The sequence below is a fragment of the Nycticebus coucang genome, chromosome 9, assembly GCF_027406575.1.
Source record: "Nycticebus coucang isolate mNycCou1 chromosome 9, mNycCou1.pri, whole genome shotgun sequence".
NCBI classification, from domain to species: domain Eukaryota; kingdom Metazoa; phylum Chordata; class Mammalia; order Primates; family Lorisidae; genus Nycticebus; species Nycticebus coucang.
In genome coordinates, this window is record NC_069788.1 from 109488575 (window position 1) to 109515930 (window position 27356).

General features: G+C 39.9%; 1 protein-coding gene across 16 annotated transcripts in view; it reads right to left on the reverse strand.

The window, feature by feature from the left end:
* Positions 1–27356, reverse strand: part of TTLL5 (tubulin tyrosine ligase like 5) — a 331666-nt gene that overhangs the window by 77004 nt on the left and 227306 nt on the right. For all 16 annotated transcript variants that reach the window (XM_053601040.1, XM_053601031.1, XM_053601030.1 and 13 more), the window contains one exon: positions 14516–14711. In XM_053601040.1, coding sequence (XP_053457015.1) covers positions 14516–14711 — 196 coding nt within the window. The remainder of the gene's footprint in view (positions 1–14515; positions 14712–27356) is intronic.

The following is a 27356-nucleotide window of genomic DNA, read 5'->3' on the forward strand; positions in this document are numbered from 1 at the left end:
TGAAACGTGTGAAGGAAAATGATCAGAAAAAGAAGGAAGCCAAAGAAAAAGGTACCTGGGTTCAACTGAAGCGCCAGCCTGTGCCACCCAGAGAAGCCCACTTTGTGAGAACTAACGGAAAAGAGCCTGAGCTCCTGGAACCCATTCCCTATGAATTCATGGCATAATAAGCATATAACATAGCACACAGGAGTACCAGTGGACCCATGTTTTTAGGTGCAAGAATCTATTTACTCCTCATGAGTTCATGGCATAATAAGTGTACAGCATAGCACACAGGATAACCAACAGACCCCACGTAACAGTGATACAAGGTGCTGGAACCTATTTCCCATGAATTCAAAAGTCAATCAACACTTTGTCACATTCAATGGCAAGGTGCCTCCCTGAGCTACTGGAACCTCTTCCCTATGAATTCATGGCATGGTAGATACAAATAATAGCATAAAATTGTGTCTTGTTCATTCACTACAAGAGTGATTTTTTTTCCCCCAAAGAAGTATTAAAGCAAATTTTAATAGTGTCCTTAAAAAAAAAAACAAAACTAAATTCATCTTCCGAGATGCAAAATTGTAGCAGGACCTTAGACTCTGATGATCTATATAAAATCAATCTTCACTTTAAACAACAAAATAAAATAAGTTAGGCAAACTTATTGTCTGGATACTATCACTTCTCCCTTTCTTCCTAATAATACTACCTTGCTTTCGTGTGGGTAATAAAATGTGCCCCATTAAAAAATTACATTTCCAAATCTCTCTTCTACCCAAAGATGACACACATTTTGGCCACTAAGACATAAACAGACGTTTCTGGGTACAGTTTTGGGAAAAACTCTTTAAAAGAGGCAGACTTGGTGGCTGACCTTTAGACCTTTATTTACTATTGTTCTTCTGCCCAAGAACATAAATATCTAGTTAGAGATACAGGCACAGGAGTTGCTAAGGTAGGCTAAGGACAGAAGCAGCATGGGTTTCTGACGGCACCATGGAATCTGGAAGAGCCTATGTCTATATCTTCAACCACATATGGGGGGAAAATCCTCTAACTTGTTTAAACCATGAATGAGGAGAGGGGGTTTGATTACATACAGCCAAATGGAATCTTAACTGATATAAGAAATAATTCTCGATCTGCCACAGATTCAAGCTTGCTTTAAGCTTCAATACAACAGAAATGTACTGCATCTCAGAAGGCAGATACTCTTTCCAAATATAGTAAAAAGCTTCCAGGTTGTGACTTGTGGTTGAATGATGATACTCTTAATACACTGAATGGATAATGAAATGATTACATTGTATACCATCTGAAATGCCAAAAAGTCAGTAATGTAGACAAATCTTCAGGTGGTTCATGAAAGACAAGGCTGTGTGGGATGGGATTAAAACAATCAAATCTGATAAGAAGAAACCCAGGAAAACACTCAGGCAATTTTAAAAGCAGACATATAAATGAAAGTGTTTAAACCAGTGATAAAAAGCAGCCCCGTGAGGCCCCGCCTGGCCTGTATTGGCCCCAATCCTACAACTCCACCAACTATAGGTCACGTGAACTGTTTGTCCAGTTATTCATTCATTAAAGGATAGAATTATATGAAGTTCTTGCTCCATATTTCCTAAGAAATGTGAAGTTTAGATATACAATGTTAACAACACAGGGACGAGGGCTGCACTGTCGTCAATGTCCCAGGACGGAGAGAACTGTGTAGGCACTGGCCTCTACTCAGGACCTAGTCGACATGTACATGACTCCTGCTTCTTTGTTGGGTGTGGGAATCAGCCCTACTACAGGAAAAAGACTCACAGAAAACCACAGTTTGAGGGTTGGCTTGGTCCCAGGCAAAAGGCTGGAAAGGCCCTCTTTCCCCCACAACAGAAGGGTACTCGTGGGTGGGAAAGAGGCATTTCTGATAGACAGAACACAGACTGCAACTTGGAAGGTTCTGAGGAAGCAAGATCTGGGCTCTCTTACTAGAAAGATAATACTGTTCAGAGATTAAATTCTGGGAGGATTTTTCTTTTTTAAAAATTCCTTCCAGAAAAACACTCTGTTTTGCCTTCGCTCAGACTTCTTGCTGATGGAGCAGAGCTGCTGTCTCTTCCCAATGAAATAATTCTGTAAACTCATTTTTTGAGAATTCAGGGAGATAAAGTAGGAAGCACTAACCTCTATTGGAGGAGGTTAATGTCTGTTTGTGCCCTCTTACTCTGATTTCTGAAGAGCAAACATTCTATGCACCATTCTCCCCAGACTACATTTTGTCCCAACATGGATGAAGTTACCATTACATAGTATACGAAGCCACTTCTAGTATGTTTCTCTCTGACAACTAAAGTACTGGGATGGTACAATTTCTTGAGCATGTAAGCCAATAATCACTCACCTTCCTGCAACCAGGCCAAGAGCTGTTCAGTGCAAAGAACACATACAACTTTTGCACAACCCTAGGATGCTGTAAAAACCTCAGGGCCAAGGTGAGGGTGAGGGTGAGGGTAGCTGTTTCTATTTTGGAAAAAGTAAGCTTCCAAAAGGCCTTTGTCTCACACTGTATGGAGTTCTTGGCTGTCTTCCATTCACAATGTTTGTCAGCTGGGACACGACTGGGGGCTGAGCAAGAGCAACAGAGCACAACTTCTGATATTGCTACAAAGCACAGAGCAGTATTATGACTCCAACGGGGATGGGGCAGAAGCCCAGAGGTTGCTACTGTTCTTACAGAGAGACCAAGCACACAAACACCTGAGACAGGACATGGAGCTGCCAAAGATAACAGAAATCCTCTGGCATATCCTTGTATTGCTAAAACCAATAACGAAGCCCCTTCTCCTTTAGGGAGTAAGAAAGGAGATTCTTACTACTTCAATTGATCTAGTCTAAAAATATGAATACACAGGTACTTACTGGGGCAGAATAATTTTGAAACTATTATTCACCATCCAAATGAAATCAGTATGCCTTGGTCCCTAAGTTAACTGTATTTGCTAACATTTGAGAAGCAATGAAGGTAGTTACAACCAGATATTCAAATTTATTCATGAGGCTTAGACTCCATCTAATAAAATTGAAGGCCCCATTAATAATCTCTATGGCTTTTTGTAGTAGTCAGTTGAACCGATTTTGGGCTGGTGTGTGAGAACCAATGAAATCTAACTATGTCGCAGCTGGCTAAAGCAAGGGCTATCATCCATGACCATGAAGCCCAGTAAACTAACTCACCCCAAGACGCAGTATAAATGGCCTTCTTCACTAGCAACCCCACCCTCCAACTAACCACAGAGCCAATCAGTCATACATTGGTAGAGGCTGATATTTTGATGGCAAGTTTAGACTCTTATGACTATTGATGGCTTTGCTTTCCATCTCGGTGCCCAGCAATGTATGAGCATTGGTCTCACACACACATAAACACACACACGCCTGGAAAACAGGAGTTTTTTCCCTTTTCTGAAACACTTTAATTTCTTTAATACATGTTCATTAGAAATAAAAAACAATGCTAAAAGTTATTTCAAATTCTACTCTCAGAGATAACCTGTTAACACTTAAGACTTTTTTTTTTTTTTTTTTGAGACATAGTCTCGTTTTGTCGCCCTTGGTGGAGTGCCCTGGTGTAATTGCTCACAGCAATCTCAAACTCTTGGGCTCAAGTGATCCTCTTGCCTCAGCCTCCCAAGTAGCTGGGACTACAAGCGCCCGCCACAACGCCTGGCTAGTTTCTTTTTAGAGACAGTGTCTCGCTCTTGCTCAGGCTGGTCTTGAACTCGTGAGCTCGGCAATCCACCAGCCTCGGCCTCTCAGAGTACTAGGATTATAGGCATGAGCCACTGTGCCTGGCCCGTGAGACATTTTTCTATAAACAAACTATGCATACACTTGTAATTCTGTGGGCTTACAAAAATGGGATCATACCATACCATACTATATTAGAGACTTTTTTTTTCTTTTGAATATCTATCTTGAGTATTTTTTCCCTATCTATCAAAGGTAGATTTAGATTATTGTTTTTAATGGCTGTGTATTTTCTATTATGGTTTATTATAATTTACTTAAACAATCACCAATAGTAGAATGCTATAAATTACACAATAAGGTAGGTCTATATTTATAGCTATGGAAGTACGTTATGTTCATATAGATTTTTGACTGGAAAAAAGCAGGCGCCACACACACACACACACACACACATACACATATTCAGGCTGTCGTTAATTTATCTTGCTCTTTCAAAACAGCGCTGTGGTAAACATCGTGTTATCTCCAGTTTTCCATATATACGGGATTATTTCTTTAAAAGAATTCCCTGAAAGCAGAATAATTCTAAGCTTTTTAACATATATACCCAATTGCTCCCACTAAAGGCTATACCAATTTACATTTCCATCTGTAAGTATGTTTGATAGGATTAATTCCCTTATCTTTCCTTTGATTATTATGAAGAAACAAGCTTGTGTACCATGAAAAACTGGCTCACAATTTGATGCTAAGGTTATTTCTTTTCGTTTTTATTAATTTTTTTGAGACAAGAGTCTCATTCTGTGATCCGGACTAGAGTGCTGTGGTGTCATCATAACTCACAGCAACGTCAAACTCCTGGGCTCAAGCCATCCTCCTGCCTCAGCCTCCCAAGTAGCTGGGACTATAGGCACCCACCATAGCCCCTGGCTAATTTCTCTATTTTTTAGTAGAGATGGGGGTCTCACTTTGCTTAGGTAGCTCTGGAACTGCTGAGCTCAAGGGTTCCTCCAAGCTTGGCCTCTCAGGGTGTTAGGATTATAGACATGAGCCATCATGCCTGGCCACTTTTCATTTTTATAAGACATTTATGCCTTTGGACAAACATGCTAATAATCTACACAGATATTCTAAAGAATAATCATTTTTATCCTGGTATTAATCATTTTTTTGTATTCTTCTCATATCTTTCTTTAGCAACTGTTAACAAATAATTTGAATGCCTTTTTTTTTTTTTTTTTTTGAGGCAGAGTCCCATTATTTTGCTCTTGGTAGAGTGTCATGGTGTCACAGCTCACAGCAACCTCAAGTTCTTAGGCTTACGTGATTCTCTTGCCTTAGTCTCCCAAGTAGCTGGGACTACAGGCACCCGCCACACACCTGGCTAATCAACACCATTTTTACTTGTTCAAATAAGTATTAGTTTTTTTTTGTTTGTTTGTTTGTTTTTATTTTGGCCGGGGCTAGGTTTGAACCCACCACCTCTGGCATATGGGACCGGCGCCCTACTCCTTGAGCCACAGGAGCCACCCCAAATAAGTATTAGTTTTAAAAATGTAGCTATGAGCTTGAGCTTCTTCTAAAATACCCTCTTTAATATCGTGTTAACCAATTTCTGCTTCTGGCACACACAGGGAATTTAACTAAAATGCTATGTATATTTAAATTAAAAGAAATACACAATAGAAGAGATATTTGTACATCCACGTTCACTGATGCACAACAGCCAATGTGTAGAAGTAATCTAATGGTATGTTATTCAGCCTTTAAAAAGGACATCTGGCCAGGTACAGTGGCTGACACCTGTAATCCCTAGCACTCTGGTTGGCCAAGGCAGGAGGATTGCTTAAGCTGAGGCAGGATTGCTTAAGCTGAGGAGTTCGAAACCAGCCTGAGCAAGAATGAGACCCCATCTCTATTAAAAACAGAAAAACTTAGCCAGGTGTTATGGTGGGGGCCTGTAGTGTCAGCTACTCAGGAGGCTGAGGCAGGAGGATCACTTGAGCCCACCAGTTTGAGGTTGCTGTGAGCTAGGGTGGGGCGGTGGAACTCTAGCCTGGGGCAACAGAGTAAGACTTTCTCAAATTAAAAAAAAAAAAGAAGGAAATCTTTTGAAATACAGTACTATGAAAAAAAGGAAGGAAATCCTGTCACATGCTACAAAAGGGACAAATCTTGAGGACATTATGCTAAGTAAAATAATACAGTCACAAAAGGGCAAATCTTGTATTGCTCCGCTTAATCTGAGGTATGTAAAGAAATGAAACTAACAGAAACAGAAAATAGAATGGCAGTTGTCACAGGCAGGGGGTCGAGGAAAATAAAAAATTATTCAGTGAGTGTAGAGTTTTAGTCATTCGCTTTCAGAAGTTCTAGAAATCTGTCATAAAAGAATGTACATATAGTAAACAATACTGTTTTGTATATTTAAAAATTGTTGAGGGTTAAATTTACATCATATGTTTTTTACCACAGTGAAAAAAAGGGTAGCCTGGGCATGGTGGCTCACACCTGCACTCCTCCCACTCTGGGAGACTGAGGCCAGAGGATCACTTAAGCTCAGGAGGGCCAGACCAGCCTGAGCAAGAGCAAGACCTTGTCTCTATTAAAAATAGAAAATTTAGCTGGGTGTGGTGGCGGGCACCTCTAGTTCCAGCTACTCAGGAGGCTAAGGCAGGAGGATCACTGAATCCAGGAGTTTGAGGTTGTAACGAGTGAAGATGACATCATAGCACTCTAACCTGGGACAACAGAGTGAGACTCTGCCTCAAAAAAAAAAAAAAAAAGGTGATGCATAATAATAAAAGCATCTAATTTTTATTCAGCTTTTACCATGGATGGGGCATGTCCCTTTATCATTTCCATTTACAAAAGAAGAAACCAAGGCACAAAAAACATTCAGTAATTTGTCCGTGACTGCATAGCTACTGAGTAATAGGGGGGATTTACACCCATGGAGTTTGATTTAAGAGCCCCACTATGCTCTGCTGCCTTCATTATTTATATGCTAACACCTTTTTTAAAGGAAATGTACCTAAAGCAAATCTATTTAAATCAAATTTTCTTTCCAAAGCAAATCTAAAGCAGACTTAGTAATATGTCCAGTTTTCATCAGATTCATATAAAGGACAGATTTAATTTGCTTTGGTACAAGATCATTCTCTTTCTAGAGAAGGAAAGGTTGAAAAAAATTGTAAGCAAATCTTTGTTACTTATTCTATAAAGAGTGTATGTATATATAGATAAAGAGGTATATAGATAACCTCAAAAGGTAAGCAATGACCCATACTGAAAGCTCAACTGGTTAAAAAAAGATAATTCATAGTTTCATTTTTAATCATCTCTTTTATCTTTATTTGCTAGTAATTGCAGTAAATTATTTGTACATCAGGGCCCCCAGTCTCCTAATAATGTGCCTGTATCTTATGTGTCCTGATTACAAAAATGAAATAATTAGTCAAAGGCAATCTCTAAGTGGCCCTTATAACGTTAAATTCTGAGTTTATAAATATCTAACTTGTCTCTGTCTTCAAATGTACGATTTATTTTATCTGGCCCCGAATCACAATATGGTTGGCCTACTGTGCATATCTTGCACAGACCTAACTGTCATATTCACTAAGCATTTTTCCCGGGAAGGTTTTCTCAGATGGATGGGTTCTTTATGTTTAAAGGTGAAGTCTTTCATCAGCTCACACAGAGTTACTGCTGCGAGTCTCTTATGGCTATAGATAAACAGAAATAAACTACAGGTCACAGAATAAGGAAAGAGAATGAAACTGATGTACCAGGTAGCTGTAGTGAAATCACATTTTAATGATATACAACAAACAAGACAAATCCCAAGCAGGCTGGTACAATGACAGTTGCCCCTTAATACTCACAACCAAGCTGAGCTCTGAATTTCAATTGATTACATTGACCCTTACACACACACACACGCACACACACACGATAGAGTGTGTAGCGGCATAGCAGCAGTAAAGCCAGAATGTCTTATCTAACTAATAATAAACACGTAAAATGAAAAGAAAATAGAGTCACTTCTATCATGGGGGAAGGTAGCAGGATGGCAAAGGGCTTTGGAAGCCTTCCAACCTGGTGTGGATATTATCTCTACAATTAGACAGCTGTGTGACCTTGAGTAAGTTACTTAAACTCTTTGAGCATAAGTTTCCTCATAAGTGAAATGGAAATAATACTACTACATCGCGCACACAGGAAGCACTCACTATATATCCATTTTCCTCTAAGATCCCCAAGGGACATTCTTCTAGCAGCAGCTCAGAAAACAACTTCATGATACCCAGGGGTCTTATGTTGCTATCAGTAATGAATTAACATAATGAAGAAAAATCTATACTGTAATAATACACTAAGAATCAGATTTACATGGTATTGAAAAGGCAAACATAATATGAATTAATCAAAGATGTCATCTGAGGTAATTACATTTGTAGACACCTGTCATGTTTCCTGGTAGTCTTCTCAAAAACACCTACCATAGAAATAAAATTAAAATAGTATCATCAGTAACAATAACAGGGTTGAAAGGACAAAGTAATAATTCTAAATATATATATATATATATATATATAGAATATTCAACAATATATATTGTTTTTGCAGCATAAGGTGTAAACCAAAAAAAAAGAACAATTACTTTTTCCACTTTTTATTTGCTAGTAAGTTGCAGGGGTCTTGCCATGTTGTTTGGGCTGGACTACAGTGGCATGATCATTTAGTCCATTTATTACTTCATATGGAATTGAGAAAGTTATATAGACGATGTCCTGCTTTTTCATCTGTATACTGGGGCTAATGAAAGAGAAGTTGTAAGGAGATAATACAAATAAAATGCCTGTTTCAATGCTTGACTTCTGCTAACACAACAACCCAAGGATTATGATCCTTATGATAACTCACAGGTATATATTATCATCTCTATATTAGAGATAAAGAGAAGTATCCAAGAAGTTTGAATAACCTGTCTCAGCTCGTGGACCAAAGCCAAGACTTAAACTGAGGATTATCAGGTTCCAAAGATTATCTAACAGAGTGGTTATTTCCAAAACAACTGAATGTAGTATTACATTTATTATTTCATGTATTTTTATTAGGTAAGAAGAAGAGTTTGGTTTGGCAAAATCTATTAAATCAAATGGTCCTAGGAAAATCAGTCACATCTAAAAGCTAGAAGCATGGTATTGTATGAATTCCTGATAAGGTCAGGAGGAGAAACAAAATGGAACAAAAGAACCGAACCAACAAACAAAAACCAAAGTAACAGGTGAGGACATTGAAGTCAATATGCTCCAGAATTAAGGCACACACAGACCACTCCTCCCTCCCCCAAGGCCAACTTTTCTCTCTGGCAAAGTTACAAAGACACACAAAGACACCTCCTAAGCAGCTAGACCCCTGCTCTTTGTACCACGCTGAGGAGCTAACATATTATTGCTAGCTGCTTAGAAAAAGAATTGAGTGCCTGCTGAATTTCTCTTTCTTTCCCCACCCTCACAACACAAACACACAGCAGTGGAAGGCTTGGAGAGAGAGAGTTCGTTCCTGCAGGGGAGCAGCATTTTTCTATACATATGCAGTGAACTTTTAGGAGCAAAATAACAAGACTTGGTTGGGTTTACAGGGGCATCCTTCTGACACCAAGAGTAAAGAGCTCGTTACACATAGCACCCGAGGTATTTACTAGCACACCAGAAGACACCTTGATGTGGCAGTGCTGGTTATAGAAACGTTAGACTCTGCTGGCCTTACTGAACCTAGGGCATGGCAGGAACAAAGGAGTAAAAAATATAGGGTGCAAGGATGAGAGGAATTTAGATCAATTTTCCCTTACCTTGAGTTACCTTACTAATGTTGAAAATTAAGTCTACTAAAAATTGAAGGGCTTTGGAAAGAGAACAGAACCAGTGAAGAATTAAGATGGATTTAAATTCTCTCCTCTCTTTTCCTCCTATTATTCTTAAAAGAAACTTAAGCAGTTCTCCCTCAGCATTAAAATGTCCTTAATTTTTCTGCTTTTTGGGCTCTTTTTCAGTCTGGATGAGGCAGAGTAAAGAGTGGGAGGGAAGAGAAGGGGAGTGGGGTGGGAGCAGAAGTTTAACAAAGGATCACTTTAACAGAAACTACTGAGTAATCACTCTGCCCTGCGCCAAGAATAACATCAGCTCAATGTCAGCAATTAGAATCAGGTCAGTCAGCCTCACTGCTGGGGTAGCACTCCTCACAGACCCCAGCCTGGAGAGCTACTCATGCTGATGTCACCAGTAGTCACTGTTGCCTGAGAAAGTCCCCCGACTCAGCTGAAAGAAAAGTTTTATGCCTTCTCCTTCAAGGGCAGGAAGCCAGGATGACAAGGAAATGAGAAGCATGGAGGGAAACTGGACAGAAGACACACATCTGGGTACAGCAATCTGATTCACTTTACTATCCCTGACTACCAAGATTCTGTAATTACCCCACCATCCTGAAACACCTTTCATATGAGTTAACGTATACAGAGTACCTGGAATAATGCTGGAACACAAGCAGCAAGTGTTTACGTGGAGGCCATTATTATTAAAACAAAGAGGGAAGAACGTGTCCCATTATTTATCTCTTGCCCTCCAAAGACCTGCATCCCAGGAACGGTGACTGCTGAACAGAATGTACCCTGATAAAAATGAGTAAGGAGGTATTCTGATAACTATTCACGAGGAGACTGTGGTAGATGGGGTGAAAAAGATGGCAACAAAGTTCCTATAAAAAATTGTTGCCTGAGATTTTGTAAGGGCAACACTATCTTTTAACATATCCTGCCTCCCTTCCAAAGAACAGAAAATAAGCAAGAAGAGAAATTTTTAATCTTTCCCTCCAGATTACTGGTACTCAAAATGTGGTCACCAGAAAGTAGCATTAACATCATGTGGGAACTTCTTTGAAATGGAAATAATTGAGCCACATTCTAAACCTAATGAATCAGAAATGGGGAACCCTTCAAATGGTTCTACTGCTCTAGACTTAGGGGCTTGCAAATTAGGACCTGCAGGTCAAATCCAGCTGTTAAATAATGGGTTAATCCACCTGCTAAAGTTTTATTGGAAGACAGTCACACTCTTTCATTTACACATTGTCTATGGCTGTTCCTATGCTAACACGGCAAAGTTGAGACCCTGTGGCATGAAAAGCCTAACATATTCAGTATTTGGCTATTTATAGAAAAAAATCTGTCAACCTCTGCTCTGACTTAAGATGTTTTTCACACTGCTGGTTTTATACATCAGTGTAAAAAGCTCATAGTTTCAATTTTGTCTTATTTTGCTCATTGTGCTCTCAAATGAATTGATCACACCAATTTTTTATGGAAACCTCCGCCAAAGACGCTGGGTGACTTTTCTCTGCCGCTCTCATGCTATAGATCAGTCTGGAGTGGATTCAGTGCAAGACAATTTCTTGATTTATGAGTGCAACGCTAGAGATAAAGAACAAAACTCACTCTGCATGAATGGTAGATAAGTGATAGCCATTTCCAAATTCACATCCTGAATCAGAGTTTAATCAGAAATTAACACCTTCAATAAGCTGGATGTTTAAGTGCTCTGATCGGGGAAACAAAGGGATGGAGAACTTCCTCTGCGTGTATTGAGAAAGGCAGCATGACCTTTCTCCAAACATATTAGGAGGTCACTCCGTGAAAGGTACTACTCATGAACATAATATAAAATACAATATAATACAACATAAATGTAACGCCTCCTTTAACATCACATTCCATGAACAGGCCCCTCTTGCGGATGAATACTAGTTAAATCAGATTACCATTCTACTCACCGCTCTTAAACAGGCAGTTAACCAAATTGTTAGTTACACCAATGGCTACCTACACTTTAGAAAAATGAATCCAAAGTGCAAGGAGTTCACTAGAGAAGCACACTCTTTATCTAAAGGGTTAACCCAAGGACAGAACCACAAGACATACTGAGAATGCCATCCATGCTTTAATCAACAATTTGGTGATAATTTTAATGGTCAGGTCTAGCACAGCGAACCTAAAAACAAAGACTTAAAATCTAGTAGGACTTCACTTTTGCTGTGGGTTCTAAATTCCCTCTGAAATAAAATGTTCTAAGTTCCTATGTTTTCTGGATGTTAGAATATTTAATATCTTATTTGCTGTTTTATTAGTTATAATTCTTCAAGTTAACAGAATTTAGCTTTTTCAGCTCTCCCCAACAGTCCCAGAACGTAACACTTATTTATTTTTACCCAAATCAGTTGTGGCTTAGAAGAACAGAGAGAAAAAATAAAATGTTTTATATGTAAACATAAAAAGTTATGCTGAATGATTTTCTGTTCCCTCTCCAGGAGACATGAGATAACCCCCTTCTTGGGAGTTCTGCCTTCTCCCTAAAGCAGATATTCTGACAGATTCTAAAAAACATATTTTCCACATACTTCATAATTCAGTGAAACTAAACCAGTATAATCCTCAGTGAAAAAAAAATCCACACAAGAATAGTGTACAGTACTCTGAATTTTCAAAGGAATGTGAGTTGCTGGAAGCTAATCAAAAGTATGAGAAGGACTTAAAAATGAAACAGCTAAAAATGAAAATCAGCAAAACTGTCCCTCCTTCCCTAAAACTTTAATACTTTCAAAACCCCCCCATTTTTAAAAATCATCCACCATTTTAAGACATTAAATTTAGCATGTTTAAAAGTTACTGTCTATTGGAGCCACAGAGAATAACAACGTAAGGGAAATAAGTAATGGAAGCATAGTGATGTCTCCACTATCCAACCTCTGATTAAGTTGGCATTCTCAAGTGTTCTGAATGACAGGGAGTTCAGAAGTTTAAAAAGCTTTAAGAAATTTACACAGATAAAAAAAAAAAAAAAAAAAAAAACAAGATACGAAAGGTCAAAATCTGCATCTGTGAAAATGCAAACTGGCATTTTATTTTTTAATTTTTTGAGACAGAGCCTCAAGTTGTCACCCTGGGTAGAATGCCAGGGCATCACACCTCATAGCAACCTCCAATTCCTGGGCTCAAGCAATTTTCCTGCCTCCACCTCCCAGGTAGCTGGGACTATAGTCGCCTACCACAACAGGCGTCATTGTTGTTTGGTGGGCACTGGCTGGATTCGAACCTCACAGCCTTAAAGTAGCATTTTAAATGCTTCTACTATTCCAGTATTTTCTAAATGAGTCAATTTCCAGAGCAGTGTGGTGATCAAAATGAGTTGCTATATATAGTCTATGCTTCCTAGATTAAGAAGTCTGGGTTTTTTTCTCAGTAAAAATGGGCTAAAGAACTACTTCACACATGCCTACATTTACAATTTCTCAATTATGACAAATTAATATGATGTACAGAGTACACTACCACAGATAAGGATGATCAAGTGATGAACGATGTTAAAATAAAAAGATCGTATTTTATTTATTATGGATGGTAGTTGAAAAGATATATAATAAAATGGTTTTATTTAGTGGGCAAAAAACCTTTGGGAGACACTTCCTTAATCTTTGAGCGAATATGAATCTTGCACAGAATGATGCACATTATGTACTAGATTTCTACAAGAAAGAAGTGACAGGAGATGAAACCGATATCAAGTATCTCTTCATATAACCAAATATCAGAGAAGCTCATAGAATCAGTACAATTCACCTAACAACCCTACTACAGAACATGATAACTGATTCAAATGATGATCCTAACTCACCAAGAAAAATTTAACACTCTGTGGCATGATGTTTTTCTGAGGTCATCCCCTCCCTGTACTTGACATCACACTGATATAGTAGGGCAACATACTTATTTAGCTCCCTCACACATATATTCAGGAGTTCTGGGCTTTTTATACACTATAAGTAGAGAATCAACATTTCTCTGCATGTAAGTTCCACAACAGCAAGGATTTTTGTAGGTATGGTCACTTTATAGCCCCACTACTTAAAATTGTGCCTAGTACACAATGGACATGCAATAAACATTTATTGAATAAACAGCTGTCATTTACAGAAGACAGTTTAGCAACCTAACTTAGGACCACTTCCTATAAGAAAAACTTACAATTTCTTTATTCCTTGAAAATCTTGATAGGCCAGGCACAGCGGCTCATACCTGTAGTCCTAGCACTCTGGGAGGCTGAAGCGGTTCCAGACCAGACTGAGCTAGAGCGAGACCCTCATGTATAAAAATAGCTAGGCATTGTAGCAGAACCTGTAGTCAAGAGACTGGCTTAAGCACAAGAGTTTGAGGTTGCTGTGAGCTAGGACGCCACAGCACTCTACCCAGGGCAACAAAATGAGACTTTGTCTCAAAAAATGAAAACCTTGATAGATCATGAAGGATTAATATTTACTTACGTATACCAAATCTATAAGGTAAGAAAGTAGAACATTTAGAAGTAAAAGATACTTAAAATTCTAGTTTTTAGTGATCTGGGAATAAGACCCTATGGGAGGTTTCTGAACTAAGATTACACAACACAAAGGGTAAATATCACAACAGAGATTTTGTAGAGAAACATTCAAATGAATGTCACGCATGTCAAACACTGGCTAAGCACCACCTTCCAGAAAAACCAATATTATGGCTCCAGAACAGTTCTTCCCGGACAGCACTAACAGCAGACTCCCTGTGAACCATCTAAGCTAGAGTGATGCTGGTGAACTTTTGGGAAACGAATCCTACATTTCTCATTCATTCATCTCATTTGTTTTTCACCAGTAGCAGGAAGATAATAGCACAAAGAAAAGCCTTATCTTGAATTACCTGGTGCCGGGCTCGACTCTGATCCAGAAGCTGCCGGGACTGAAGTTTCTGTTGTTCAAGTTGCTGCAGGGCAAAATGGAGTTGGTAACTGCCTGCTGTGGGGTGATACTTGTGCTGGGGGACAACCCCTGTAGCCTTGCTGTAAGCGTTGTTCTCTACCTCTCCCTCCCAGGCAAAACCACCTGTTTGGAGGCTCCTGAAGAGAAAAGAAAGCAGGATTTCTTTGAGTTGCTGTAGGAACAATTTAAAGGAAAGGAGAGAAATGTCTCAGGTGTTTTTCCTTTATAGAAGCACAATTTGAAATCACAAATCTATTTCTTTCTTTCTTTTTTTTTTAATTGTTAACACATAACTGTGTACATTAGTGCAATCAAAGGGTACAATGTGCTGGTTTCATATACAATCTGAAATAGTCTCATCAAACTGTTAAACGCAGCCTTCATGGCATTTTCTTAGTTATTGTATGTAGGCATTTGTATTCTGCATTTAGTAAGTTTTGCCTATACCCATTCTAAGATGCACCATAGGTGAGGCCCCACCCATTACCCTCCCTCCACCCTAACCTCCCCCCTCCCTTCCCCTTCCTTGGCCCTTTCCCCATAGTCTTGTGCTATAATTGGGTTATAGCCTTCATGTGAAAACTCTAATTTAGCTTCATAGTAGGGCTGAGTACATTGGATACTTTTTCTTCCATTCCTGAGATACTTTGCTAAGAAGAGTATGTTCCAGCTCCATCCATGTAAACATGAAAGAGGTAAAGTCTCCATCTTTCTTTAACGCTGCATAATATTCCATGGTATACATGTACCACAATTTGCTAGTCCATTCGTGGGTCGATGGGCACTTGGGCTTCTTCCATGACTTAGCAATTATGAATTGGGCTGCAAAAAACGTTCTGGTACAGATGTCTTTGCTATATTGTGATTTTTGGTCTTCTGGGTATAAACCTAGTAAAGGAATTATAGGATCGAATGGCACGTCTATTGTTAGGTCTCTAAGTATTCTCCAAACACCCTTCCAGAAGGAACGTATTAGTGTGCATTCCCACCAGCAGTGTAGAAGTGTGCCCTTTTCTCCACACCCACGCCACATCTCTGGTTTTGGGATTTTGTTATGTGGGCTACTCTTATTGGGGTTAGGTGATATCTCAAAGTAGTTTTGAATTGCATTTCTCTGATGATTAAGGATGATGAGCTTTATTTCACGTGTTTGTAGATTGTGCGTCTTTTTTACAGAAGTTTCTCTTCTAGTCCCTTGCTCACCCTGAGATGGGATCACGTGTTCTTTTCTTGCTAATACATTTGAGTTCTCTGTGGATTCTGGTTATTAGACCTTTATCGGAGGTATAACATGCAAATATTTTCTCCCATTCTGAGGGCTGTCTGCTTGCTTTACTTACTATGTTCTTGGCTGTGCAGAAGCTTTTAAGTTTAATCAGGTCCCAGTAGTGTATTTTTGATACTGCTTCAATTGCCTGGGGAGTCCTCCTCATAAAATATTCACCCAGGCCGATTCCTTCAAGAGTTTTCCCTGCACTTTCTTCAAGTATTTTTATAGTTTCATGTCTTAAGTTTAAATCCTTTATCCAGTGAGAGTCCACCTTAGGTGTGTGTCCAGTTTCAATCTTCTACAGGTTGCCAGCCAGTTCACACAGCACCATTTGTTAAATAGGGAGTCTTTTTCCCACTAAATGTTTTTAATTGGCTTGTCAAAGATCACATAACGGTAATTAGCTGGATTCATCTCTTGCTTCTCTATTCTGTTCCAGACATCTACTTCTCTGTTTTTGTGCCAATACCATGCTGTTTTGATCACTATCGATCTATGGTATAGTCTCAGGTCTGGCAGTGTGAGTCCTCCTGCTGGGTTTTTATTGCTGAGTAATGTTTTGGCTATTCGAGGTTTTTTCCGGATTCCATATAAAACAAAGTATTATTTTTGAAAGATCTTTAAAACATGACAATGGAGCTTTTACAGGAATTGCATTAAAATTATATGTTGCTTTGGGTAGTATAGACATTTTAACAATGTTGATTCTTCCCAGCCATGAGCATGGTAGGTTTTTCCATTTGTTAACATCTTCAGCTATTTCTTTTCTCAAAGTTTCACAGTTCTCTTAGTAGAGATCTTTCACATCCCTTGTTAGGTATACTCCCAAATATTTCATCTTCTTTGGCACTACTGTGAAAGGAATAGAGTCCTTGACTGTTTTTTTGGCTTGGTCATTGTTGGTATACATAAAGGGTACGGATTTATGGGTGTTGATTTTGTAGCCTGAGACATTGCTGTATTCCTTGATCACTTCTAAAAGTTTTGTAGTAGAATCCCTAGTGTTTTTCAGATATAAGATCATATCATCTGCAAAGAGTGAAAGTTTGATCCCTTCTGACCCTATGTGGATACCCTTGATTACCTTTTCTTCCCTAATTGCAATGGCTAAAAGTTCCATTACAATGTTAAAGACCAATGGAGGGCGGCGCCTGTGGCTCAGTGAGTAGGGCACCGGCCCCATATGCCGAGGGTGGCGGGTTCAAACCCAGCCCCGGCCAAACTGCAACCAAAAAATAGCCGGGCATTGTGGCGGGCGCCTGTAGTCCCAGCTACTCGGGAGGCTGAGGCAAGAGAATCGCGTAAGCCCAAGAGCTGGAGGTTGCTGTGAGCTGTGTGACGCCACGGCACTCTACTGAGGGCAGTAAAGTGAGACTCTGTCTCTACAAAAAAAAAAGACCAAATCAAAATATCCCTGAGATATCATCTAACCCCAGTGAGAATGGCCCACATCACAAAATCTCAAGACTGCAGATGCTGGCGTGGATGTGGAAAGAAGGGAACACTTTTACACTCCTGGTGGGACTGCAAACTAGTACAACCTTTCTGGAAGGAAGTATGGAGAAACCTCAAAGCACTCAACCTAGACCTCCCATTTGATCCTGCAATCCCATTACTGGGCATCTACCCAGAAGGAAAAAAATCCTTTTTATCATAAGGACACTTGTACTAGACTGTTTATTGCAGCTCAATTTACAATCGCCAAAATGTGGAAACAGCCTAAATGCCCACCAACCCAGGAATGGATTAACAAGCTGTGGTATATGTATACCATGGAATACTATTCAGCCATTAAAAAAAATGGAGACTTTACATCCTTTGTATTAACCTGGATGGAAGTGGAAGACATTATTCTTAGTAAAGCATCACAAGAATGGAGAAGCATGAATCCTATGTACTCAATCTTGATATGAGGACAATTAATGACAATTAAGGTTATGGGGGGGAAGCAGAAAGAGGGATGGAGGGAGGGGGGTGGGGCCTTGGTGTGTGTCACACTTTATGGGGGTAAGACATGATTGCAAGAGGGACTTTACCTAACAATTGCAATCAGTGTAACTGGCTTATTGTACCCTCAATGAATCCCCAACAATAAAAAAAAAAAAGACCAATGGAGACAATGGGCGACCTTACCTGGTTCCTGATCTAAGTGGAAATGATTTCAATTTAACTCCATTCAATACGATATTGACTGTGGGTTTGCTGTAGATGGCCTCCATTAGTTTAAGAAATGTCCCTTCTATACCAGTTTTCTTAAGTGTTCTGATCATGAAGGGATGCTGGATATTATCAAAAGCTTTTTCTGCATCAAGTGAAAGAATCATATGGTCCTTATTTTTTAGTTTGTTTATGTGCTGAATTACATTTATAGATTTACGTATATTGAACCAGCCTTGAGGTGGTGTATAATTCTTTTGATGTGTTGTTGGATTCTGTTTGTTAGGATCCTATTGAGTATTTTAGCATCAATATTCATTAGTGATATTGGTGTATAATTCTCTTGTTGGGTGGTTCCCTGTTTTGGGGATCAAGGTGATGTTTGCTTTGTAGAATGTGTTGGGTAATACTCCTTCTTTTTCTATATTTAGGAAGAGGTATAGTAGTATAGGTACCAGTTCTTTAAAAGTTCGGTAGAATTCTGACATAAAGCCATCTGGTCCTGAGATTTTTATTTCTGAGAGTAGAGTTTCTTATAGTATTCGTTAAGGATTTTTTGGATTTCTGAGGGGTCTGTTGTTATTTCATCGTTACCATTTCTGATTGATGAAATTAGAGATTTTACTCTTTTTTTCTGGTTAGGTTGGCCAAACGTTTATCTATTTTATTAATCTTTTCAAAAAACCAACTTTTGGATTTATTGATCTGTTGTATAATTCTTTTGTTTTCGATTTCATTTAATTCTGCTCTGATTTTGGTTATTTCTTTTCTTCCGCTGGGTTTGGGGTTGGAGTGTTTTTCCTTCTCCAGTGGCTTAAGATGACCCATTAAGATATTTATTAACTTCCTCTCTTTCCGTTTTCTTGAGGAAGGCTAGCAGTGCTATAAATTTCCCTTAGGACTGCCTTTGCAGTATCCCAGAGGTTCTGGTAATTCGTGGTTTGATTGTTATTTTGTTCTAAAAATTTGGTGATTTCCTTCTTAATCTCGTCTATAACCCATCTATCCTTCAGCATAAGGTTGTTTAGCTTCCATGTTTTTGTATGGGTATGCAGGTTCCTGTTGTTAATTGAGTTCAACTTTTATTCCATGATGGTCTGAGAAGATGCAAGGAATAATTTCTATTTTTTAAAATTTGCTGAAGTTAGATTTGCGGCCTAGGATGTGGTCAATTTTGGAGTATGTTCTGTGGGCTGATGAGAAGAATATGTATTCAGTTTTGTTGGGATGAAATGTTCTGTAGATGTCTGCTAATGGTTGATGGTTAAGTTTAAATCCAAAATTTCTTTGCTTAGCTTCTTTTTGGAGGATCTATCCAGCACTGCTAAAGGGATGTTAAAATCTCCAACTACTATGGACCTGGAGGAAATCGAGTTGCTCATGTCTGTTAGAGTTTCTCTTATAAAATAAGGTGCGTTATGGTTGAGTGCATAAATATTAATAATTGAAATCTCATCATATTGAGTATTACCTTTAACAAATATGAAGTGTTCATCCTTATCCTTCCTTATTTTGGTTGGTTTAAAGCCTATTGCATCTGTGAATAGGATAGCAATGCCTGCTTTTTTCTGCTGTCCATTTGCCTGGAGTATAGATGACCATCCCTTCACCTTGAGTATATATTTGTCTTTTAATGTAAGATGTGATTCTTGTATGCAGCAGATATCTGGCTTGAGTTTTTGTATCCAGTCAGCCAACCTGTGCCTCTTTAGAGGACAATTTAAACCATTCACATTAATTGAGAATATTGATAAGCCTTTTGAGAGTCCAGTGGACATTTTTAATCCTTTTGCGACTGTGGAAGTTGGAATTTGATCAAAATTTTCTGGGTGGGTTTACTTTTGTGGTAGAGGATTATGCTGGTCTTTATGGAGGATAGGTCTGAGAATATCCTGGAGAGCTGGTTTAGTTATGGCAAATTTCTTCAACATGTGAATGTCACTGAAGTATTTAATTTCTCCATCATAAACGAAACTCAGTTTAGCTGTGTACAGGATCCTGGGTTGAAAGTTATTTTGTTTAGGAGATTAAAAGTTGATGACCATCCTCTTATAGCTTGAAAGGTTTCAACAGAGAGATCTGCAGTTATTCTAATATTCTTGCCCTTGTAGGTGATGGTTTTCTTTCGTCTGGCTGCTTTCAGAATTTTCTCCTTCATATTAACTTCAGTGAGATTGATTATGATGTGTCTGGGGGATTTCTTATTTGGGTTGAGTCGTGCTGAAGTTCTGAAATTGTCTTGTATCTGAATTTCAGAATCTCTTGGCATGTCTGGAAAGTTCTCCTTCATAATCTCATGGAGAAGAGACTCTGTGCCTTGTGAAGCCACTTCGTCGCTTTCGGGGATCACTATAAGACGAATATTGGTTTCCTTTGAATTATCCCAGAGCTTTCTGAGAGTGATCTTTTTTGCCCTCCATTTCTCTTCCTCTTTGAGAGTTTGGGAGTGTTCGAAAGCTTTGTCTTTAATGTCAGAACTCCTTTCTTCTTCTTGCTCCATTCTGTTACTGAGGGATTCTACTGTGTTTCTCAGATCTTTGAGGGCTGCAACTTCTTGTCTCAACGTGTCAAAATCTTTGGTCATTTGGTCTTTGAATTCGTGGAATTCTTGAAATATCTTTTGGGTTACTGCTTGGAATTCTAGTTTGATCTTATTTGCTATCCAGATTCTGAATTCGATTTCTGACATCTCAGCTATCTGTTTGTGCATGGGATCTTGTGCTGTGTCTGCCCCATTGATCCTTGGGGGAGTTGATCTACTCTTATTATTCATATTGCCAGAGTTTTTCTGTTGATTTTGCCTCATGATTGTTTTTCTCCATGGCCTCTGGCTGTCCTCAGAGTTGGGGAGGTGTCTCGCCAAGATTAGACCCCAGCAGGATCACTCTATTGTTGCTGGATCTTTGTAGGGAGTGACCCTGTGTAGTTCCTCTGGGGCTGCCCAAGCCAGGGAGTTCTGGTTGTGGAAGCAGCTCCGGGGTGTGACACACTGGGATCCAGCAACAGGTTGGGAGGTAGTGTGCACAGTTCTTGGAGTGCCTGGCGCCCAGTGACTTTGGAACAGAGAGCCCAAGGCTCCAGCAGTCTCTGGCTGGGAGAAGGTCTCTGTGCAGAGGCATGGGGGGCTCTGGAGGGCACGTGGCTACCAGAGTCCTTGGCCTCCAGTGTGGAGGCAGGGAGGGTACAGGAGGGAGGATGCAGGGTTGTGTGGCTCCTGCAGTTCCTGGTCTGGGCATGAGGAGGCCCGGCAGGCACGGTTCACGGGTCGGGGGTCACGGTGCAGCTGTTATGGAGTCCGGGTGGCACCAAGCCCGAGTTTGAGGTTGCTATGAGCTGTTGACGCCACGGCACTTTACCTAGGCTCTAGTGTGCCAAAACCAGTCTCACTCTGCCCCTGAGGGTTGAGACTGTAAGGCAGCTCAGTCTCCACCTTTAGGCTGCTCAGTCACTAGGTTACTAGCTCCCACCCGATCCTTGCTCTTGGACGCTGAGGATGGAGCTTGCCAGGGCAGTTCTCTCACAATGGCTCCCTGCGGCTCACAGCCAAAGACTATTATCTGCGTCTGGCTCATCGGCTCAGTCTGGGGCCCTAGACAATGCCCAGAGTTCTTCACACTCCTGGCTCAAGCTCTACCCAAGGCAGTTCAACTGAGTGCCAAGTCCAAAAACACCAAAACAGTTCACAGGTAAAGCCTTTCCAGTTTGTAGTCTCACTGCTCCTTGTACTTACGGCTGCCGGTGGGATTAGGTCGATTGAACACATGCAGCCACTTGCCAGTTTTCCACTGTTTTTGTCCGCCTCTTGGGGTCCAGAAGTCCCTTGCCAACTCCCTGTATCCTCAAAGGGATGATTATAGGCAGATCCCACCAGCCAGCGATGCCTGGAGTCTTATCTCCCCAAACTCACTGTGCCTAGTTGCAGGGAAGCTGTTACTCGGCAGCCATCTTGCTCCACCTCCCACAAATCTATTTCTATAATAAATTAGCTGACTTCCCCACTAAACTATAGCTCCAGGAGGACAAGGACATTGCTTTGTACTCCATTCTTTTCCTAGTGCTTCTCATAAGGCCTGGCACATTGTCAATGTACAATAAATATTTGCTGAATGTTATTTTTTTTATGTATTTCTTTTTTTTTTCTTTTTTGTAGAGACACAGTCTCACTTTATGGCCCTCTGTAGAGTGCCGTGGCCTCACACAGCTCACAGCAACCTCCAACTCCTGGGCTTAAGCGATTCTCTTGCCTCAGCCTCCCGAGCAGCTGGGACTACAGGCAACCGCCACAACACCCAGCTATTTTTTGGTTGCAGTTTGGCCGGGGCCGGGTTTGAACCCACCACCCTCGGTATATGGGGCTGGCGCCCTACCGACTGAGCCACAGGTGCCGCCCATATTTGCTGAATGTTAAATAATTGAAATAGGTATTTCATTCCCCTGTGATTGGCACAAGGACCTCCAAGAAGAGTCTACAGAGCTTCACATGCAGGCTGATAGGCTTACATCATGTGAGAAAAGAGGCACAAGCATCTTCTTCTAACACCACTTCCAAAGCAAAGGGGTAAATTACATAGAGTTCTTGGTTTTTCTTAACTACCCATTAGTGAAGTTTCTAAATTTTTTTTAGAAGCTATTTTTATTTAAGCTTATGTCCCCAGTATAGGGTAACATAATTGGTGTGAGAAAATACTTTTTTTCATTATTCTAAACTTACCTCAATATGGTCCCCATATAGGCTGACGACCAGGCTGGTGAAGGGTCTTTCTGGCCTTTGCTAATGCTGTTTGCCAAATACTTTCTTTTCTTTTTTTTAATTTTTATTTTTTATTGTTAGGGATTCATTTAGGGTACAATAAACCAGGTTACACTGATTGCATTTGTTAGGCAAAGTCCCTCTTGCAATCGTGTCTTGCCCCCAAAAGGTGTGGCACACACCAAGGCCCCCCTCTCCTTCCCTCTCTCTCCTCTTCCTTTCCCCACTCCTCCCTCCTTCTTTCTCGCTCTCCTGTCCCGTAAATACTTTATTTTCTTTACCTAACTTCTTAAATTCTAGATTCTGGTGACCATGTCCATGTACATACTAGTAGAAGTCTCCATAACTACAAGCTCCTACATTCCTCCTTGCAGGCAAGGTAGAAAAGTCACCATTTATGCACTTCACACCCATTAGGATAGCTGATATTAAATAAAACAAAAACCTGAAAAATAACAAGTGCTATGGAAAGATGTCGAAAAACTGGAACCCGTGTGGCTGGTGCAACTGTAAAGTGGTATAGCTGCTATGGAAAACACTGGTGGTTCCTCAAAAAAGTTACACACAGAATTACCAAATGACCTAGTTATTCCACTCATAGATATATACCAAAATAATTGGAATCAAAACAGTTAACTGTATACTCATGTTCACAGTAGCATTATTCATGATAGGCTGAATGTTCATCAGTAGACGAATGGATAAACAAAGTGCATCATCTACAATGAAACAATATTCAGCCTTAAAAGGAAAATAAAGTCTGAAATATTCCTCAGCATATGTACAGAACCTTGGAAGACATTATGCTAAGTGAAAAAAGTGAGTCACAAAAAGAAAAATACATGAGTCTATTTATATGAGGCACTTAGAAAAGGCAAATTTTAGAAGCAGAAAAGAGAGTGGTGGTGACAAGGGCTAGGAATAGGGGAAAATCATTGTTTAATGAGTACAGAGCATCAGCTTGGGATGATGACAAAGTTCTGGACATGGATGGTTGTGATAGGTGCACAAGTGTGAATATAGTGAATGCCACCGAATTATACACTTAAAAATACTTAAAATGTTAAGTTTTGTTGCATGTATTTTAATATAGTTTTTTTTTTTTAAGGTCCCTATGTATTTTGAGAACAGTCTTAGCTAGCTTTTATCTCCTTAACACTTTTTGTTTGTTTTTGTTTTTTTTTTGAGACAGAGACTCACTCTGTCACCCTGGGTAGAGTGCCAGGACATCATAGCTCATAGCAACCACAAACTGCTGGGTTCAAGTGACCCTCTTGCCTCAGCCTCCCGAGTAGCTGGGACTATAGGTGACCGCCACAATGCCTGGCTAATTTTTCTATTTTTAATAGAGACAGGGTCTCACTTTTGCTCACACTGGTCTCGAACTCCTGAGCTTAAGCAATCCACCCACACTGGCCTCCCAGAGTGCTAGGATTCAAGGCATGAGCCACTGTGCCTGGCCTCCTTAATAATTTTGATTCTTCTCTGGACCTTTTTAAATTACTCTCTCTATATATATTTTTCCCCTTTGAAGTACAGTAGCAAGAAAACTGTACATAGAAGAAACATTAGAAAGACTCTTAGAGTGAACCACCTTGCCCCAAACCCTGGTGAATGGGCTTAGAAAAATGAAACAGTATCTAAGTTGAGAGAAGTATTCATACTGATTTAAATCATGGTGTTATTCTTTCTTTTGGAGTTCATGGTCATTTCAATGGCAGAGGGTAGCAACACTGGGTTGCAGATCTTCCTGCGCCCCCCTTACAGGCCACCTGGTTATTGATAGCCTGAGTCCTGAGGACCCAACAGAGCACCATGGGAAGGAGCAAAGTGAAATGTTTGCTGAACTCATAAATCCATGCTCCTTCCTCTCTTGGATGTGACCTCCTTCGTAACCTGGTCATTTTTAGGCCTCTGCTTTGGTTTCTCAATCTCTCTCAAATAAAGAGATTTCCAAAACCCTAATTAAGAGTAAGTCTCTGAAATTCACTCTAAAGTCCATGGATGAAAGGTTTTCCACAACATAATCTCACCTCTGATATGTCACATTCCTTGCTCATTTCCTCCCATAGTTTGGCTCCCTCGGTTCACATGTTCAATTACACACTATCAGCTAATCTTCTTGGAGAACAATACCAGAAAGCTCAGAGCTTATTTGCTAATTTTTTTTGAGAAGGACATTTGATCTTCAGTGATCCCTCCTGAAATGCTTCAGTGTGCATGCTATTAGAAAGTTAAAAAGACATCCTTTCCCAAGGGGCTCTCAGCGGTATTGAGAAATGTGGTGAGTGCTCATTGAATATAAGTAAGTACCTCAATACATTAATAAGCTGTCAACATTATTCACAATGTAGGGTGATGAGTGAGAGTAAAATAGGATTACGCAGTTTGGAAAGGGAGAGCCAGAGGATCTATTATCTCTTTTCTCATTAGTCAGGGAAAAAGCTTACTGAAGATAACACACCCCAAATGGGCTGAACAGCTAAAGGAACTGAGTGAGCTGCGAGCAGAAGGGAGTGAGGGGGGCAAGGCAGGAATGGGCTGATCAAATGAACACAAAAGGGATGGACAGGAAGGAACACAAAGCAGGAACTGCCTTGGCCGAATAACCTCAAGAATTCCATACCAATTAGGATAGGAACTACTATGAATCCAGAATAAAACTATTATTAAAACTGGACCAAAAGTAAGAAATTGATCAATAGTGATTCTTCTGCTGTTCTTGGTTTTCTGGTTATAGAAGCTTCTGGACATAAGTAGCAATCTAGACTCAGAATAGATATTAGAAGACTTATATAATGATGAAGCTTACATCAGAATTCATCTCACTGGCTAGGTAGACTGGTTTTCTTTGCTAACAGCTATTTTAGTAACAAATGTCCCCAGAAGGCATTCAATTTAATGCCTTCATGCTCTATATCAGAAATCCAAGTCTATACCAGACTCCTTTATTTGGGGATGATCATGGACAAGATCTCAGGTGTGTGAACAGGAGATGGGTCTATGAATGTATAAGGGGTAGGGCAATGGGCAGGGAAAAAATCAAATAAGGGACTCTGAATAAGAAGAGACGTGTTCTTCCAACTGTACACATATTGAACAGGCTGGAACATCATAAAGTTTTATAATGAAATCTGTTTTTAATCTCATCAGTAACATAAGCCCAGTCTCCAAATCACAAAAGGAAGTTTCTCAAGCAAGTAGAGGCTTTTAGTGAAGAGGCAGGAATTTTTATAGTACAACACTGGGTGGGGGCAGGAATGCTCAGCTGTGTAATGTAATAAGTGCTACGAGAAACTTGCTTGCTTTGAATTACAGTGGGTGTTATTCAGGCCATGGTATCTCACACTTAAAGCACAAGCCGTTGGGGTCTGTAGAATGCCAGGTGTACTATAACTTGGGCTCTCCATCAAAATATTCTTTGCTATAGCATCTATGGCATCTAACTAGTTTCCATTCAAAATTCCACCCTATTCTCAAACCTCAATTTAACCTCTATTTTATTATTAATACATTTTCTACTCCTACCAAAATTTTAAGACTAAATCCTTCAAAAATTTAGTGGGTTTTTTTTTTTTTGAAACAGAGTCTCACTTGTGGTAGAGTGCCATGATGTCACAGCTCACAGCAACCTCAAACTCTTGGGCTCAAGTGATTCTCTTGCCTCAGCCTCTGTAGTAGCTGGGACTACAGGAGCCCGTCACAACGCTCGGTTATTTTTTAGAGATGGGGTCTCACTCTAGCTCCGGCTGGTCTCGAACCTGTGAGCTCAGTCAATTCACCTACTTGGGCCTCCAATAGAGTATTAGGATTACAAGCATGAGCCACAGCGCCTGGCCTGAAAATTTAGTGTTTGTAAATTATTCTTTGCTCAATATTAAAATATAATATTGTACACATACCCTGTAAATATCATCTAATAGTTTTGCATTATTTCTAGAACAGGGTATATAAAGCCAAGAGCTAGCTGTGGGAATGATCTGTGTTTAACATTTAATTCAGTGTATTTTGCCTACACGGTGTATGTAGTTAACAGGTAACAATATGGAAGTCTTTCTAAATACTACATTATCTTCTTAACCTATGCATTTATAACCTCATCTTACTTTCTATATTACATGGCAGCACTGCAGGATGAAATGTTTTTCTCTATAACTGTCCTTCCTGCAGCACACCTGCAACCTCCAGCCAATATACACTGAAGGGCTATACTTTTCTTTTGCTTTAATATCTGTCCCATCAAATAGATATTGCTTTTAGGGAACTTGCAGAGAATCTACAAAGCATAAAGCAAACTCTCCTCCAGAGGAAGTTGCACTCTCCATAAGATACACTTTCAGCATCAAGATTTCCTGAGAATGCTATGATGTCACAAGAATCTAGGGCAGGGGTGAGGCAGAGGACTGTGACATTTGGACACACACTGTGCTTCTGCTGGTCCCAATCGCAGCATCCTTCACTCAATCTCAGCCAAACAGGAGCTACCATGTACAGAGATGCTGTGCCCCTCTAGATAGTGGATGACTATTTATTGGGGTATGCTTTCAATTGTCACAATGATAGAGGATGGGGGGTATTATTGATATTAAATAGGTAGCGGTTAAG